Source organism: Nilaparvata lugens, chromosome 2, assembly GCF_014356525.2.
Source record: "Nilaparvata lugens isolate BPH chromosome 2, ASM1435652v1, whole genome shotgun sequence".
NCBI lineage: Eukaryota > Metazoa > Arthropoda > Insecta > Hemiptera > Delphacidae > Nilaparvata > Nilaparvata lugens.
The window spans coordinates 47,904,559-47,922,531 of NC_052505.1; the positions used below are offsets into that span (position 1 = coordinate 47,904,559).

At 34.5% G+C, this 17,973-nt stretch overlaps 1 protein-coding gene across 1 annotated transcript in view; it reads right to left on the reverse strand.

Moving 5' to 3' along the window:
* Positions 1–17,973, reverse strand: part of LOC120349631 (protein SAND-like) — a 119,766-nt gene that overhangs the window by 76,270 nt on the left and 25,523 nt on the right. The window contains exons 2-3 of the mRNA XM_039420105.1: positions 10,257–10,432; positions 9,917–10,114 (exon numbers count right to left, since the gene is read on the reverse strand). Coding sequence (XP_039276039.1) covers positions 9,917–10,114; positions 10,257–10,381 — 323 coding nt within the window. The 5' untranslated portion in view covers positions 10,382–10,432. The remainder of the gene's footprint in view (positions 1–9,916; positions 10,115–10,256; positions 10,433–17,973) is intronic.

The following is a 17,973-nucleotide window of genomic DNA, read 5'->3' on the forward strand; positions in this document are numbered from 1 at the left end:
TCTCAGTCTTTATTCCATTTTTGAAAATAGGTATAACTTTAGCCACTTTGAGTTCTGAGGGAAATTTACCTTCTTGAAAACTGGCATTGAAAATATCGCATAAGACTGGTACTATAGATTTGGATAATTTTTTAATTAGGCTTGAATTTACATTATCAGGTCCTGGTGACTTACCATTTTTCATCATATTTATTTCAGTTAAGAGTTCATGATACGTGATGGGTTTTAAAAAAAAGGAATCACATGAATTAGTGTTCTTGAATCTACTGTTATAATATTCTGTAGTCAGCTCATCCGGATTATGAATGGAAGATATAATGTGACCAGGTATATTAATAAAATAGTCATTGAATTTATCTGCCAAAGCCTTTTCATCCTCGATAAGATCATCATTTTCACACTTTAAACTAATAGATTTATTTTTTATAGAAGATTGACCGCAGTGATTGTTTATGATTTCCCATTGTTTTTTAACAGGAAAGGTCTTTAAATTGGCGAAAAATTTATATTTTTGCTGTTTTATTAATTTATTGATAAGATTTTTTTTGGAAAGGAAATTTAGTCTAAGTTGATCATTATGTGGATTATTTTTGTGTATTTTATAAAGTCTATCACGATGCCGAATTTCTACACAAATATTTTCAGTCATCCATGGTTTCAAGTGTTTACCACCACTATTAATATGTTTTGAATTTTGACGTTTCACAGTGCATTGTTTGATATAAGCCAGTAATGCATTAATAAACAAAGAATACTTACCATCAACATCAGTACATGCAAATAAATTGCTCCAAGAGTAATTTATATAATTTTTTAATATCGAGGGTCTCTCTAATAGATGAAGCAGGATTTTTCACGTTACTTGACCTTGATAGTGAAACAGAGACGGCTCTATGGTCTGAAACGTGTGACTCTATAACTGCACTCTGAATACTATTTTTACTAAATTTAGATTTATAAAAAATATGGTCAATACAGGTTGAACTTGAAGTAGATACTCGAGTATCGATATCTATAAGTGACTGATAACCTTTAGAGTTCAACAATTCCAGGTATTCAAAAACACTCTGATTATTTAAATCATTTATATTTATGTTCATGTCTCCTATAATTATTGTGTCGTTATTAACCCTTCCCATGTCCAGAAACCGGCCAAAGCTATCCAAAAAAACATTTACACTAACAGAATGCCATCTGTAGAGACTTAACAGACTTAAATTGTAATTGGAAATTTTAAGATGCAATAAGACAGAATCAGCACCCTCTATCCTCAAATCTTCTCGTGAACATGTAATCTCCCTTCCAGACAAGACAAAGATCGCTATTCCTGATGCTCTATTTCCATCACTTTCAGTAACATAACTTTCATAACCATGGATATTAAAGGGGAATTTATCCTGAAACGGCTGGAACCAAGTTTCAGTCAGAACTACAACATCTGGCTTGTATTTCCAACAGCTTATGTAAGCTAGGAAAGAATCAAAATTTTTGTTCAAGCTTCTAATATTCTGATGCAAAACAGTAATATTCCCCCTGTCCGTCAGAAAGCAAGAGTTTACCTCTGAGATTTCCTCCACATATTTACACGCTTCAACCATAATCCAGAAATAGGTTAAAAAGTTTATTACATAGGCTTATATACATAAGAATAATTAGTGATACTTTTATGGTTTGATGGACATTCATTCTAGCAACATTCATACTGTAATAATCTAAGGAAAAAAAGTAAAAAATTCCATAAGTACACATACCAGATCAAGACGAATCATAAATGAGAACCAACCATTTTAATTCACATAAACACATGACAAAATAAAGTAATTAAAATTAATGAAAAATGAGTGAGGATATTCATCATAAATGATATGGTTAACAGTGAGTGAAAAAAGACGAAAACCAATTCCATGATTCGAGAAAAAAAAATCAACATATTTCTCCTATAATAATCACAATCCTGAGAATAATTCCCATTACCAAAAATTTGATGAAAAATGCATGAACTGATTGGATTAAAATTATAGAAAAAAGTTATGAAGAATGCATGAAGTGAATGATAAAATCATGTGGAATAGAATATTCTTATCCAATTAATCATCAAAATGGAAAAAAAATTAAATCTCATTCATTAGGGTTTTCCAATAATGTTCTCATCAAATTAATTATCGCAAGTTAGAAATAAAGCACATCATTAAGAGTCTGTATAAGAGTCTGTTTGAGTTTTTCAAGAGAATGAAGTCAGCACTATTATTACTCATTGTACAGTATTATTATCATTATTAAAATAAACGAAAAATAATTAATTCAATATAATTAGAAAAAAATTGAGAGAAATAATAGTCTGATCATTATTTTTTCCTCTAAAAAAATGCCAACTTCACATAACAGAGTCAAAATCACTTATACTTTGTATAATGGCACTTTTAGTAGTATCATCTTTTTTCACAAAAACATTGCCATTTTTGAACCAAACGTATTTGAAAAGTTTTTCTTTTTGTAGCTGTTTCCCTTTTTGAAAAAGTTCTCTGTTCAATGGAGACATACTTTCGTTGATATAAAGATTATTTGTATTACCACCCCAACCTAGGTCACTCATTGTCACTTTCCCTTTCAAATTCTTTGTAGTCATAAACAATTGTTTGTCCAAGTTCTTGTTGAATTTCACAATAATTTGTGGAGGAAATGATTTCGCTGTGTCATTTTTCGAGAGTCTATGACAGTTATCTATCATCTCCTTTTTGAAGTTAAATCCTATGTGCTGGGAGATTTTTTGTAGGATATTGAAAATATCTTCACCGTTTTCACAGGGTATACCAGCAATATTTATTCAATTTGTAGCAAATTGATTTAGTAGTTTCCTTATAATTTTTAATTATCATTTAATTTCAAATTGTAATGTATATTATTATTTTTATGTTACTCATCATCGTGGGTTAAATGGAAGAGGGGGCTTCTATTGCCTCAATTTCGCCCACATCACTTTTATTGTAAAGTGTAAATAAAAGTCATTTATCTATCTATCTATCAGCTCTTGCAGTTTTCCCAGAAATGAGACTCATGTCAGTTGATAGGGCTTATAAATAGCTATCCATGGTATAAATTTAAAGAAAATCGTTAGAGCCGTTTTCGAGAAAAACATGGTTTTTTTAGTAATTATCCGCCATTTTTCTCGAGTATATTATGCAGCTCCTGCAATTTTCCCAGAAATGAGACTCATGTCAGTTGATAGGGCTTATAAATAGCTATCCATGGTATAAATTTAAAGAAAATCGTTAGAGCCGTTTTTGAGAAAATCGTGAAAAACATGGTTTTTTAGTAATTATCCGCCATTTTTCTCGAGTATATTATGCAGCTCCTGCAATTTTCCCAGAAATGAGACTCATGTCAGTTGATAGGGCTTATAAATAGCTATCCATGGTATAAATTTAAAGAAAATCGTTAGAGCCGTTTTTGAGAAAATCGTGAAAAACATGGTTTTTTAGTAATTATCCGCCATTTTTCTCGAGAATATTACGCAGCTCCTGCAATTTTCCCAGAAATGAGACTCATGTCAGTTGATAGGGCTTATAAATAGCTATCCATGGTATAAATTTAAAGAAAATCGTTAGAGCCGTTTTTGAGAAAATCGTGAAAAACATGGTTTTTTAGTAATTATCCGCCATTTTTTCCGCCATCTTGAATTGAATTTTATTGAATTTCTTATTGTCGGGTCCTCATGGTATAAGGACCTTAAGTTTAAAATTTCAAGTCAATCGGTTAATTAATTTTTTTTGGAAAGCAATACTTTCCTTACCTATGGTAGTAGGGCAAGGAAAGTAAAAAAAAGTAGTAGGCCTACTGCTTTCTAAGTTGCATCTTATTCACACTATGGCGCTCGAAACAATCAATTTTGTCTATTGTTTTGACATGCAATGAAACTAATTTTTCACATTTTAATTCTCTAAATTCTCAAAAATCATTTTGTTGTTATAACTTATATGTGCTAAATGATGCATTCTATGACAGACAAAGATATTGTTTGCAACCGATAAAATATTCATACTATTACATAATATAATACATATTTAAAATATGTGTGTATAATCATAATTCTATGCTAAAATTTATTATAAGTTATCAATGTCAAAAACTGAGATAAATCATAGATTACAATAGTGTTAACAGTGGCAATTTCCTGAAAAATCGTAGCGTGCAGTGTTTGCGGTTTTCTACAGTTAATATTCTCCAAGCCAGGTTGATAATATATCTTCAGTTGAGCCAAATATATATGACGGCTGAGGCATGAAAGAATTTATACATTGGGCTTGTTGAGTTGAAACTTTCTATGATTCTCTCTGTAAAGTAGCTTATCTTCCGTTCTTACTAGTTGAATCTACATTATTTAGACAGTCCAATATGAAAATTCAGTAGATTCTAAAGATGAAAGCCATGCAAACATTCAAATTAAGGAAGAATAAGCATGCATAAAAGGTAGGAAAATCATGAAAGTGTTTCACATTTAACCACAAAGTACCCTACCGTATAAGATTAATTGAAAGGTGATTCATCATCTTCTATTATTTTTGTTAACATATAGATTTTTCACCTCCACTCGCATCTTGTCATTCATTACACAAGGTTGGCAGAAGCTTTTCTTTATGACGATTAATGTTGATTGAAATTGATTTTGATTAGGGCACCAAAAGAATAGATCATTTTCTATTTGAAGCATTCAAATTAATTCTATTGAACATGATTTGTTATGACTTAGCATTCACAGATTAAGTTGGGTGAAGCTATTTGAAAAATGTACCTGATTATCAATTTCATGGTTTTTATACCATTCTAGTTCATTGTGATCATTGAAGGGTTGAAGTGATGAGTTAGTTCAAGTGAATTCTAGTACACAAGTATATTGAGCTTATAATATGCTCTTCTTTATTTCCTATCGATGTTTTGCTCCAGTAGAGACAATTTAAAATGTTGGTTTTACATTTTATAAGCTTCAAAAATAATATAAATTAACGGTAATATGAATTTGATAAGTCCAGTATTAAATTAATCGATGTTGATTTTCATTGTATCGCTTTGTATCAATGTTACTTGCACTGTTTGCAATTCATCACTCTTCTCTCAAGAATTAGTTTTCTATGAATTTCATGATCTGAAAATTGAAATTAAAATGCTATTTGGATGACGTTCACATTCCACTGGTTTTTTTACAATAACTGTTACGTTGGAGAGTTAGGCAATTCAATCCATTTGGAAGTAAAAGGAAACCACAGTACGATTTGAACAGTGAATAGTAACTTTGAAATTCAGTTGCTCAATTCATTTCGGCTTGATACTATAATTTGTAATTATAGTTGATCAGAAATATGCATTGTATATAATGTTCATATTTCAGTTTTTTTAATCTTCTATCACAGTCTCGCTTTCATTCATGAACATGATAATCCTAAATACGTTGATTACCTTAAAGATGTAGCTTATCTTACGACGAACAATGTACAATACAAACAATTTTCATTAAATTACTATTATGATGATCATTGGAATTTCTGCCTGTGATTGAGAAAAAGTCATTTTATGAGCCTTGAAATTCATACCTAGAAAAAGTTGCATTATTACTAGAAATTTTGTTATTTTTACTATTTATTATAGGTACTGTACATTGATTTTTGTGATTATAGAGATCAACTACTTTATTCTGAATCAGGATAAGGATAAATAGGGAAATTGTGAGATGGGGATAACATCCATAGTTACATAGCATCAATTTGAAAGCTCTGATAATAATGATTTGAACGGAACTGCGATTCTGGCTTGGTATTGCCTCTTCATGTTCAGTGAGAATAGAAAGCTTCATAGTAATTCGTTCTCACTATATGTGATAATATTGGTGATATTTGGTAACATTTGTTAATATTTTAACCGAATGTGCAACAAATTAATCTACTTTCAGCTTGAAAATTTTCAACTTATCAGGAGTACAGTGTTATCATATAGTATGTCAGGTAGGCCCACCCTTTTATTTTTTGTTCACGTGATCCGATGATATTCATTCCATTATCAAGTGTTTAAATCATGAAGAGTGGTGAAACAAGATAAAACACAAGAAAAGCTATGAAAAGAAATTTTGAATCTTCATTTTTCACAAAATAAGGATAAGATGAAGGAGTCGGACACATAATATATCATGAAACTTCGTTGAAAAACATCAATATCTAAAACTAGAGTTATCAAATTGTGTTACCTCTGACTCGTATGGAGAAGGCAAACTTCAAATTAATATGATAAATTCTGTGAGCAAACAACGAAATCCTGATTTTTATCATGAGCATGGTTAAATCAAGAAAATTGTAATATTTTTTTAGAGTATTGAAAAGTGAAAATCTATATACAGCGCATGTCAAAACAATAGACAAAATTGATTGTTTCGAGGCCATAGTGTAAATGAGATGCAATGTAGACAGCAGTATTATTCTGTTTACTATGGTGAAGGGAGTCAGCCGCGTCGGCTGTTTCCCCTTCCACAGCGACAACTTGAATCACAAATACATAACAATATACATCAATGGATTCACAATGAATGTGGCTACAATAATTATTTGTCACATTGTTCTTTAAAATTACTTGCTTCGAAGTTAATCGGAGAAAACAAAAATCAAATCGAAAAACCCCTATATTTTTACATTATATTATTTTATCAAGGAAACTGTTCGATTTATTGAGTGAGTGAATCCAACTAATATTGTAGTCCCTAATTTAACGAATCGAATGACATATGATAGATTTTTTCTCCGATTAATGGTTACAGAGATAATTGATTTCCAGTTTGCTGTTTACTATGGCTAAGAGAGTCAGCCGTGCCGTTCCGCGTCCACTGTTTCCCCTTCCACGGCGTCAAATCGAATCGCAAATACATAACAATATACATCAATGGATTCGCAATGAGAGTGGCTACATCAATTATTCGGCTCATTTTTCTTTAAAACTACTTGCTTTGAAGTTAATCGAAGAAAACAAAAAAATCAAATCGCAAACCCCCTAAATTTTTAGATAAATATTATTTTATCAAGAAAACTGTTGATTTTATTGAAAAAATGAATATAACTAGTATTGTAGTCCATAATGTAACGAATCGAATGGCATATAATAGAACTGTTTCCGATCAATGGGTACAGAGATAATTGATTTTCCGTGATTACCTGCATTTTTCAACTTTGAGGGGGGAAAGCTCAAAGGGGATTTCTTGGGACTTTTGGGAGAATGACCCTCTGGGAGGGTTCTATCGATGGTAAAAGATTCAGCTTTTATTTAATTTTCGGATCGAAAAAACCTTTATTGACTGGGCTAGTATTGATAATAGTCCAGTCAAATGGTCGTTTTTCAGGAAACAGCCCCAAAAGAATTTTTCTTGTCGGTTTCATATGTATTTTGGGGCGCTGAATTAGGATATGAAATTTTTTAACACGCCAGAAGGCGGCTTCACCTCTTAAAACCCCCAAAATTTGGAACTTTTGTCTATTTTTCCATTTTATTTCGTAAACCTCAGGGTTTAGAAAAGAATTTTCTACAGAATTACAGACAATAACATTTTTAATAGATTGAGTTGTCACGCAAGATTCTGCAATTTCTGGTTTTTGAGCTACTGATTTCCAAAAAAGGGGAATTTTTCAAGGCATTTTTGAAAATTCTGGAAACTCACTATGGTGGAATGTTCACTAATATTCACTAATGGTGGAAAATCACATATCACGTGAAAGTAAAATTAATTCTGAATAAGCTTCCACAGAAATGTTCACTATGGTGGAATGTTCACTAATATTCACTAATGGTGGAAAATCACATATCACATGAAAGTAAAATTAATTCTGAATAAGTTTCCACAGAAATTTTGAAGTTGAGTATAGGGGGTAGGCGAGTACTAGCAAAAATACAAAACCATGTCCTACAGCTAAAATACAAATTTTCTATTGTAATAACTTTCGAGGCCTTCCTTACCGACAAAATTGATAATTTGGATTACATTGTTATAAAAAGGTTATGTTCTATCAAATCACCCGTTAGATTCTTGGGAGTGGTGAGGCTTTTGACCCTGCAAAGTTTCGGAGGGCAAAAAGGAAAAAACCCAGAGATCAGTGATTGGTGAAACTCCAGACACAAATGTGGGTCAAGAGGCTGATTCGAGGGTGGCCAGGCGCCTTAGAGGCAATTTGACAACCCCTTCCTCAGCGGAAGGACCTACAAAGATGGCCAGGATTGGAACTCACGCAGGTCACGAGGACCAATCGGTCTGAAGAGACTCCCAAGCATATCATACTCTATTGCAGGAGACTAGGGGCAAGAAGAAGGGCTCTGTTTGGCTGCAAGCAACCAGGTGATGAATGGGAAGTTAGTATAGGGAAAAACTCCTGGATCTTGTTAAGAACACAGGTATTGATTTGCCCGACTAACGTACTTGGGACACACAACAAGCTCCGGTTAACGTGTGGTGTTCTTTGAACTTTTGGATCCGTGAATCTGTCCCTTCAAACATAAGCTCTGGCAACAGACTGGCTCGAAAAAGCAACTAAAACTATTAGCTAGTGAATAACAATGCATAGCTACATCAGCATTATAAAGAAGGTTACCAAATGTGACTTATGACAGTCTCTCCTTCACCACTGATATCCACAAAAATATCATATTCACTACTATAAAGAAAACTCACACTTCACTTTCAGCACGAAATTCTTCCAAATTTCAACCGTGATTAACTGCCACGAGAAACCTTATTTTACAGAAACCATCTTTTGATTGGTTTTCGTGACACATCATCATGATTGAAATTTAAAAGTATTTTGCACAACAAGCCTTAGTCAATCATTCGACAATGCAATTTCTGTTTACCCTCCAAGCAGAAACGAACTTCACCTACTGCATTATTTGCAGTGAGCTCATTGAAGGAGTTGGATGATACATAATTAATATAGATACACTCCTGCGGAGTATCGATTTACGTTTTCCCATTCAATTGAGAGGGTGATGCAAATAGAAAACACTAGTACCTAGAAATATGTTTGAAAAGCTATGTAAAATATTTGATAGTAGGTACAATAAGGTTCATGCAATAGATTTGAAAGCTTAAAGGCCGGAACACACATAACCACACAGAGCTCGCCCCGACGTATGGCCGAGTCTCGGAAGTACTACGGCGAGTGAGAAAACAAAGGCTTTCAAACGTGTAGGGACACATACTACTGCACCGCGCTTTTTGACGGTGCCGGTGCGGCCTCGTGTAACATACAGCCAGAAGTTATCTTGGGGGAATAGATTTCCTCTAGAAAGTATCGGTTTTTTCAGGGGTTCTTGTATCTTGTTCAAGAGAAGATGGAAAGTATTTTTAGTCGTACGAAAATATTCGTAGAGCTTCATTTCATCATCCATGAGACGAGGAAACAGGGCATTAAATGCTCCCTCAATGAGTCTTGATTTCCACCCGCCTTGACTATCCACCCTTGTTCTCTTCCTTCGCCAAATTAATGTTTCCTTTCTTTCATCTTCTAGAGGCAAGGCAATCATTGCTAAATCACTGTTCCGAAATTTTGAAAATATGATTGAGATCACAAACAGAGATCACACTCAGAACACAGTAGCACAATGTGAAGATCAATGATGTGGAAATCAATTTTGACATCATGTCAAAATCTCATTATCGCGGGCTCGGTGCGATTATGTGTGTCCCGTCCTTTAATATTGTATAGAAAAGGACAAAATGATATTGAGACGCTCAAAAGCTGTGAGAGTTTAGGATCAGCAGCCATAGAAGTGCACCACTTGAATTGAATAGGACAATAATTTCGATAGTAAGTGTCCCCGCACTTACAGAATATAATATAATGGAATAGTTATAGACTTCTATCAGCATGCACTCCAATATAAATTATATACTTACAACAGTTGAAGTCTCATATGATCCACACTTTCCCCTATCCTCGATACTGACACTAGAATGATCGGCCCTTTGATCAGAAATGCAATTGTCACATTTCCAGCTTTTATTGATTGAATAGTATCTTGACTATCCTGCACGAAAGAGACGAGAGCTTGCATAACACCGAACAAAGTAACCAGTCTGTCTTCGCTGCCATGTCTGTCCAAACAAACAACGCAGTAGCATTATATTTTATGAAACTGGACTTGAATAATCAAAGAAAAACAATATTCCACAATTTATTATACGGTACATTATTATAAACCTCATTGAGATTCCAAGGGAAAGTCAATTCACCTACCTTGAATAAATGGGCTTCCCCGCAGAGCTCAAAATAAAAATATGTTTCTTCTTCTCCTTCCACTCAGGAACAAGCAATATATCGTCTTCTTCATCCTGAGCTTTTTTCTTATCTTCAATTTCCATTGATTCAAAATCATCTTCAGTAAGAGAGATGGCGCCAATGACACCAACACCCTGAAAACGAAAAAGTGAAAAATAAATGCATAACATCACTAGAAATGCCTGTGTTGAAAAAATTCAAGAGTAAAACTTTTTCAGTTTACTTGTACCTCTCTCAGTTTACAAGTAAGTAAGTCAGTCTTTCAGAGTAGGATCAAAATGGTTATTACCTAGTGACTTATACTATAAAAAGAAACGAATATTAATAACAGTTTTTCAACAGAAAGTTAATAATTATGAATGAAAGGAGCCTGCAAAGTGAATTGGTCTTCTTCAATGTTTGTTTCCATTACAAACTGCTTGTTAATAATCACTTTTGAACAAATAAATTACGACATAGCAGTCTGATATTTATAAATAATTAGACTGCTTTTATTCATAAATATCAGACTGCTATGTCGTAATTTAATTGTTCAAATTGATTCTATTGGCGGGGCTTATGCCTCCACCCAATCCTATCAATTCTATTAATAATGACGTGGCTAACCATAGTTCTACAAATTTTGATGATTTTACTATATTTGAAAAAAAAGTTGAAGGGAACTTAGCTAACATTAACCCAAGTTCAAATCGACTATATAACCTAGATGTTGTATCCCCTAGTGAAGAGAGGCCTCAGAAACAAAGTATAGGTAGACCTAATATGAACTCGAGCGAAAATTTGACTGCAAAAGCCGCTGTTCAACGAAGCTTAACTTATGCTGTTTCTGTAAAGTTAAAATATCAAGATAAAAAAGTAATAGGGAGAATCTAAGCAGCGTTTCTAAACCAGTGACTGTTAGAAATAAGCCAGCAATTCATCGGGCGCTGCAAAAAAGAAATTTATTATAGGCAGTTCATACTGTGAGCATAAATTATCGACTGCAGGTAGGAAAGTGTTTTTATTTGTTTCTCGTTTTGGGCCTGATACAAATGATGTTGAGGTGAAAGACTATCTGAATAGTAAAAAAAGCTGACTATGTGGTAGAGAAGTTGAATGCAAAATTCCTAGAGGAGTATTCATCATTCAGAGTAGGAGTGCCTTCCAGTTTGTTGAGTGAGGTGTATGATTCTGATTTTTGGCCAAGTGACATTCTGGTATCCAAGTTTTTCAATAGAGTAAGACCTGAAGCAGGTGATTCAAACTCCAAACGCCCGAAACAAATAGATGTGAATTAGTTCACCTGGACCGCTGGACGCTCATAGTTGTAGTGTTGGGCATCCTGCTCATGACGTCAGAAAAGCAATGGAGTGAAGTCTTTGTATTAAGCCAGTCGGGCGGTCTAGTTTTGTAAAGTCTTTTTTGTGAGTTAAAAGTAATAAGTCAATAAAGAATCAAGTGTCTAACAGTCTTTTATTAACAAATACTCCAAAAAATCATATTAAAGTATAAACATTATATTTGGCGACGAGATAATTAATGGTGAAGTTGTGCGTCGCTTGTTCCTGTTTTGTGGTTATGTACTCTGGCGCCTTTATTCGTGGACAGTGTCGTAGTTACGTTTTTCGTTCGGTGTTTTGTATTCGTGTTTGAACTATGTTTGTCTCGATTTCGGTTATCGTGTTTTGCACTATGTTTTCCGGACTTGGTCAAATTTCTTCGCGTGTGTTTGAAATCATAGACTATGTTTAGACTATAATCTAACCTCACTTACATGTCTCGTGTCAACATGTCCAAACCTCCAGTTTTCGAACCCAGTGTGGAGGACTTTGAATCCTTTTTGGAGCGTCTCGAACTATATTTTAGCATCGAAGGTTTCAAGGATGAGGTAAAAAAGGTCACTTTTGTGTCAATCTTCCTCCGTCTGTCTATGCGGAGTTGAAAACAGCATTGTCTCCCGTCGAAATCGCAACAGCCACATATGAACAGTGTGTACAGGCTTTGACAAACCGATATAAACCAGTGTGTAAAGTAAAACCAGAACGATATAAATTTCATTCTCGGAAGCAGCTTGCAGGCGAGTCGCTACACGACTATATTTCAGCGATATCTCGCTTGGCCACCACCTGTAAATTTGGAAGCTTTCGTGACCAGGCTTTACGCGATAGACTGGTGTCTGGCCTACTACAAACGTCAATGGTGAGTCAGCTTTTGTCTGAGCCAGATGACATGAAATTTGATACTGCATGTCGTCTAGTATTAGAAATGGAATTGGTTGAGAAGTCCACTTTGGTCTTGGCTGGTGATGCTACAGAGACTCTTATGGTATTGTCTACGTCTCCATGTTCCTTGTCTGGCCAGTCCAGGCAAGGTTCGTCACCACGGCAGGGTTATCCTGAGCGGTCGCCGTCACGTCCGTCATCGTACCGGTCCCGATGGGATTCGTCACCAAGGTCGGGGTCTCCTGCACGTTCCTGGTCGGTTTCTGGTCAGTCGTCATCCATGTCACAGAGGGGTTCATCTCCGGGTCGAGCAGGTCCATTGGTCTCCAGGGGTCGCTCGCCATCGCCTTCTCAACAGTCAGAAAAGGGACTGAGAAAAAGATGCCGTCACTGTTTCTCCAGGCATTCTCCTGATAAGTGTCCAGCTAATAAGTGGATGTGTTTTAAGTGTCAACGTACAGGTCTCACGGCAGAATGTTGTGACCAGCAAAGAGTAAATTATGTCAAATCCACAGTCAATGTCTCAGTCGATTCATCACAATCAGGTCAGTGTGATTCATTATTTGTGAATATTATCATTAATGGCAAATCAGTGCGTTTTCTAGTGGATACCGGGAGTTCAATTACTATTTTAAGCTCAGCTATTGCAAAAGAGCTAAATCAGGTGATAAATCAAACCCCTCAAATTATCGCCCAATAAGTTTAATAAATAATTTAGCTAAAATAATGGAGAAAATTATAAAGAAGAGACTAGTAAGTTATTTGAATAAACATAGAATTATCAATAGAAATCAGTATGGATTTAAGAGTGGCATATCAATAGAAGATGCAATATCCGACTTTTTGGAAAGAATAATTGAAAACTTCAACAGTAAAAAGAAAACTTTAACAACTTTCTTAGATTTGGCAAAGGCTTTTGACACTGTATCTCAGTCAAGATTATTAGAGAAGATGGAACACCTTGGAATCAGAGGCTCACCTCTCAAACTATTCAATTGTTATCTAACTGAACGGTATCAACTACTTACGCTGAATACTTTATCAAGTAATAAAAAACTTACTGAATATGGTCTGCCTCAAGGCACTGTTTTATCACCAATACTTTTCCAAATTTATATTAATGATTTTCTTAAAGTTGACATTGGGAACTGCTCAATCGTATCCTTTGCTGATGATACCGCTCTCACTTTCACTGGCAATTCCTGGGAGGACGTGCGCCTTAGCGCAGAAAATGGTCTCAGAGTAGCACAATCATGGCTCGATGAGCATCTGCTTACTTTAAATGCTTCTAAACGCGTATTCATGACTTTCTCACCCAATGCCCAAACACAACCTCATAAAATAGAAAGTATTAAAATACACCAAGTAAACTGCAATTGTCAACAATCAACAAATCACTGCTTTTGTCCTGAAATTCGAAAAAAGGACCGAGTAAAATACCTGGGAATACTGTTGGATCCATATCTGAGATGCATGTAAACAGCATGTGTTTGAAAATAAAATTTCTAATATATAAATTTCATCAACTTAGAGAACTAAATAACTTGAAAATAGCTCGATTAATCTACTTCTCTTATGCACAAGCTGTCTTACAATATGGAATAAGAGCTTGGGGTGGAGCCTTGAACACACATTTTGAAAAACTTTTCATAATTCAAAAATATATTATTAAAACAATTCTAGGCAAACCCAGACTTATCCTACAAGCGATCTTTTCAATGAATTCAAAGTACTAACTGTTCGACAGCTGTACATAAAAAATTTGATAATATATATTAAGAAGAATAAAAATAAATTTCTTCTTTGTGAAATAAACTTGAATTTAAATTTACGTCCTATTAGAGAAACATTCCATCAAGACAGGATGGATTTGAATGTATGTAGAAGACAATTCACTTACTTATCACAGAGGATGATAAATCTTGTTCCTACTCATTTTGTTGACAATACAAGCCGGAGCAAAAAACTAAATTGCGAGATTGAGGAATGGATAAGATCAAATGAAACTGAAGAAAAAATCTTCTAAGCACCAACTGTTTCTTGTTTTTATGTTTTGTTTTTTTTTTTTATCATAGAATAATAATTATTGTGTTTTACTAACTTTTATCTAATTTAATCTACAAAATTATATTTGTGTGTAAGTTCCACTAATCTTTGTTCTTATTTTGGTTTAATTTCTTAGTTTATATTGAATAAATATATTACTGCAACTTAGGTCTACGCACAGGTTTTACCTTGTAGGCTACTCCTTAAACATAGATGGACATAAAAAAAATATACTGCAGTTTTGGGATCATTTTATATATAATAGTATTTTTCTTGTATTATTTTTAGATGTTATAATATTAGATTATTATAATTGTGTATGTTTTTTTGAGAAATAAATTTGAATTTGAATTTGAATTTGAGCTCCAGTTGTTGTCACAATTAGTGCCTTATTTCGGAGCTATAAGGGGTGTTAATAATAATCTGCTACACGTCCTTGGTTCATGCAAGGTAGAAGTTGTTTACAATGATGTATATACTAAGCTATCTGCTGTTGTAATCGATCAAATTTCATGTCAAGCTATATTAGGTAGAGATTGGTTGTCGGTAATTGCACCCAATTGGGCAAATAACATTTTGCCAAAATCTAATGAAAATGATAATTTTTGTTTGTCTATTGCAAAAAATGAAACTGTGGAAACGCTAGCCAAGTCATATCCAAGAGTGTTTTCAAACAAAGATAATGAAAAACCCATATCGAAATTCAAGGTTAGTCTGAATTTGAAGGACGACAACGTCTAGCCTATTTTTCACAGATCATACACTGTACCATATGCACTGCGGGACGAAATTGGTAATGAATTGGATAGATTGGAGTCAAAGGGAATAATTAATAAGGTGAAAACATCTGATTGGGCCAGTCCCATGGTAATAGTCCCTAAACCGAATGGAAAAATCCGTATGTGCGCTGATTTTAAGGTAACACTGAATAAATATTTAAAAGTAGATCAACATCCAATGCCGGTTCCTGATGATATTTTCAATAATTTTACCGGTTGTACTGTATTTTGTCGTTTGGATTTAACTGAAGCTTATTTACAGTTAGAAGTTCATGAATCAAGCAGAGATTTATTAGTTGTAAATACAATAAAGGGTCTGTATCGCTTCAATCATTTATGTTTTGGTTTGTCGTCTGCTTGCGCGATATTTCAGTCTGTAATTGAGTCAATTTTAGTGGGAATCGATAACGTTTCTCCCTATTTGGATGATATTTTGATAGGGGGTAAAGATCTTGATTCGTGTAAAGAAACTTTGAACAAGGTACTGAGTCGCCTTGAAGAATACAATGTCAAGTTAAATATTCAAAAGTCTGAGTTTTTTGTCAAATCTTTAGTATTTTTGGGGTTTGAATTGTCAGCTAACGGTAGAGTACCGTCTACTTCTAAGATTGAAAAGATTTTGGCAATGCCGCAACCTGAGAATTTAACACAGTTGAAAGCTTTTGTTTCCATGTTCAATTATTATCGTAATTTTGTACATATGTGTCCTGATATCTTAGAACCATTTCATAAGTTAATGCGCAAAGATGAACCATGGTTTTGGAATTCAGACTGTATGGTTGCATTTTCAAAGTGTGAAACTGCATTGTCAGAAGCTTCACTTCTCACGATTTACGATCCAAGTAAAGAATTAGTGTTATGTGTAGATTCCAGTTCGTTTGGTGTTGGTGCTGTTTTGAGTCAAATTATTGATGGGGAAGAGCGTCCGATTTCTTTTGAATCGGCGACATTATCGCCAGCACAAAGAAATTATTCACAGTTGGATAAGGAAGCGCTTGCTATTATTTTTGGAGTGAAAAAGTTTCATAAATATTTGTGGGGTAGGAAATTTACTATTTGTAGCGATCACTTACCATTGAAAACTCTATTTGGAGAAAATAAGAAAATTCCAGTAATGGCTTCATCCAGACTGATGAGATGGGCTGTTATTTTATCAGCATATAATTATCAAATTGTACATAAGAAAGGAGTTTTGATTCCTCATGCTGATGTATTTTCACGTTTACCGTCAGCTTGTAGTGTAGAATACCATTAACCTGTCCTCATTATTCACTATATTCGACAATATATATCCAGAAATTGTATTCTACATCCTCTATACATGGGGCAGCGCAACAAAAATTGTTCTAGAGTTTCTAATTCCCCGTAATTACAAATAGGACAGTTTCTAGTAGAGTTAATCCAAACTCCTCTATTCTTAAACAGGTATACTCCCTTGTCTGATGCTAGTCGCAGCTGGGTAAGAATTCTAGTTTTTGCAAATGGTATATTCATCCTGAGCTGCTCTCCTAGATTTAAAAGAGGATTTATTTTTCTATAAAGGGGACAGGTTCCTGAATCTAACGCCAATCTTTGATCTTCGAGGAATAAAACTCCTGCATACCCCTCCAGAATATCTGTCAGAGAGTCAAAAAGTATCCCATCAAGAGAAAGCTCATTCGCTATTTCCAACTGATACCCGGACAAAGCTATATGTCTTTTTATCTGAACCAACCAGTTATCCGATTTATTAGCTGCCTCCGTCGACTCATCTGCTGCCAAGCTTGCCAGTGTCTTTAAACAAATAGAAGGGTACCTATTGTTAGGCATAGACAGCACTCTTCTAAGAAATTTCAGGCCTCTACAAAGTACATCAAAGTTTAGTTTGATTCTATTTGTCTCTAAACGTACTCCCCAACTCGGCGTGCATTGGCTCAAAAAGAATAGCTTTTTTAAGAATTGTAATTGAGCCCTCTCTAATACTTCAAGGTTGTGGAACCCCCATACTTCCGAGCCGTACATCAAAGCGGGTAGAACGACAGAATCGTAAAGCTTCATCTTACTATCCCATACATTTGACTTAGCTTTTCTGAGAATATTCATCACTGATTCTCCAGTTGATTTGATCTTTAGATTCAGTGATCTGCTATGCTGCCGAAACTTTCCATCTTTACTGAAAATTACTCCCAAGTAATTGTACTGCTTGACTATTTCTATTTTACTTTCTCCTAGCCAGAATGATAAATTTCTCTTAATCCTCTTTTGTGGAAAGGCACTATTTTTGTTTTATCTATATTGACTGAGAGCTTTTTGTACTCGCAATATTCTGCAAGACATTTCAGTTTATTTCTCAAATCAGATTCGCAATCAGCCAAAATAACTATATCGTCTGCAAAGAGCAGCATGAGAATGTCATCCCTTTCACTCATTCTAATCCCATTTAAATTTTTTTTCCTGAAAAAATCATCAATGTCATGTAAATAGAGAGAAAAGAGAAGCGGACTGACAGAATCCCCCTGCAAAATGCCTTTTGTGACCGATATTGGCTCGGATTGTTCACTGCCCTTGTCTATGATGGTCGCAGCCGAAGTGTAAATACCACTTAATATTCTCAATAGCTTTGAACTGACCCCCAGCTTTCCTAACTCAAACCACAGAAGCGAATGGGGT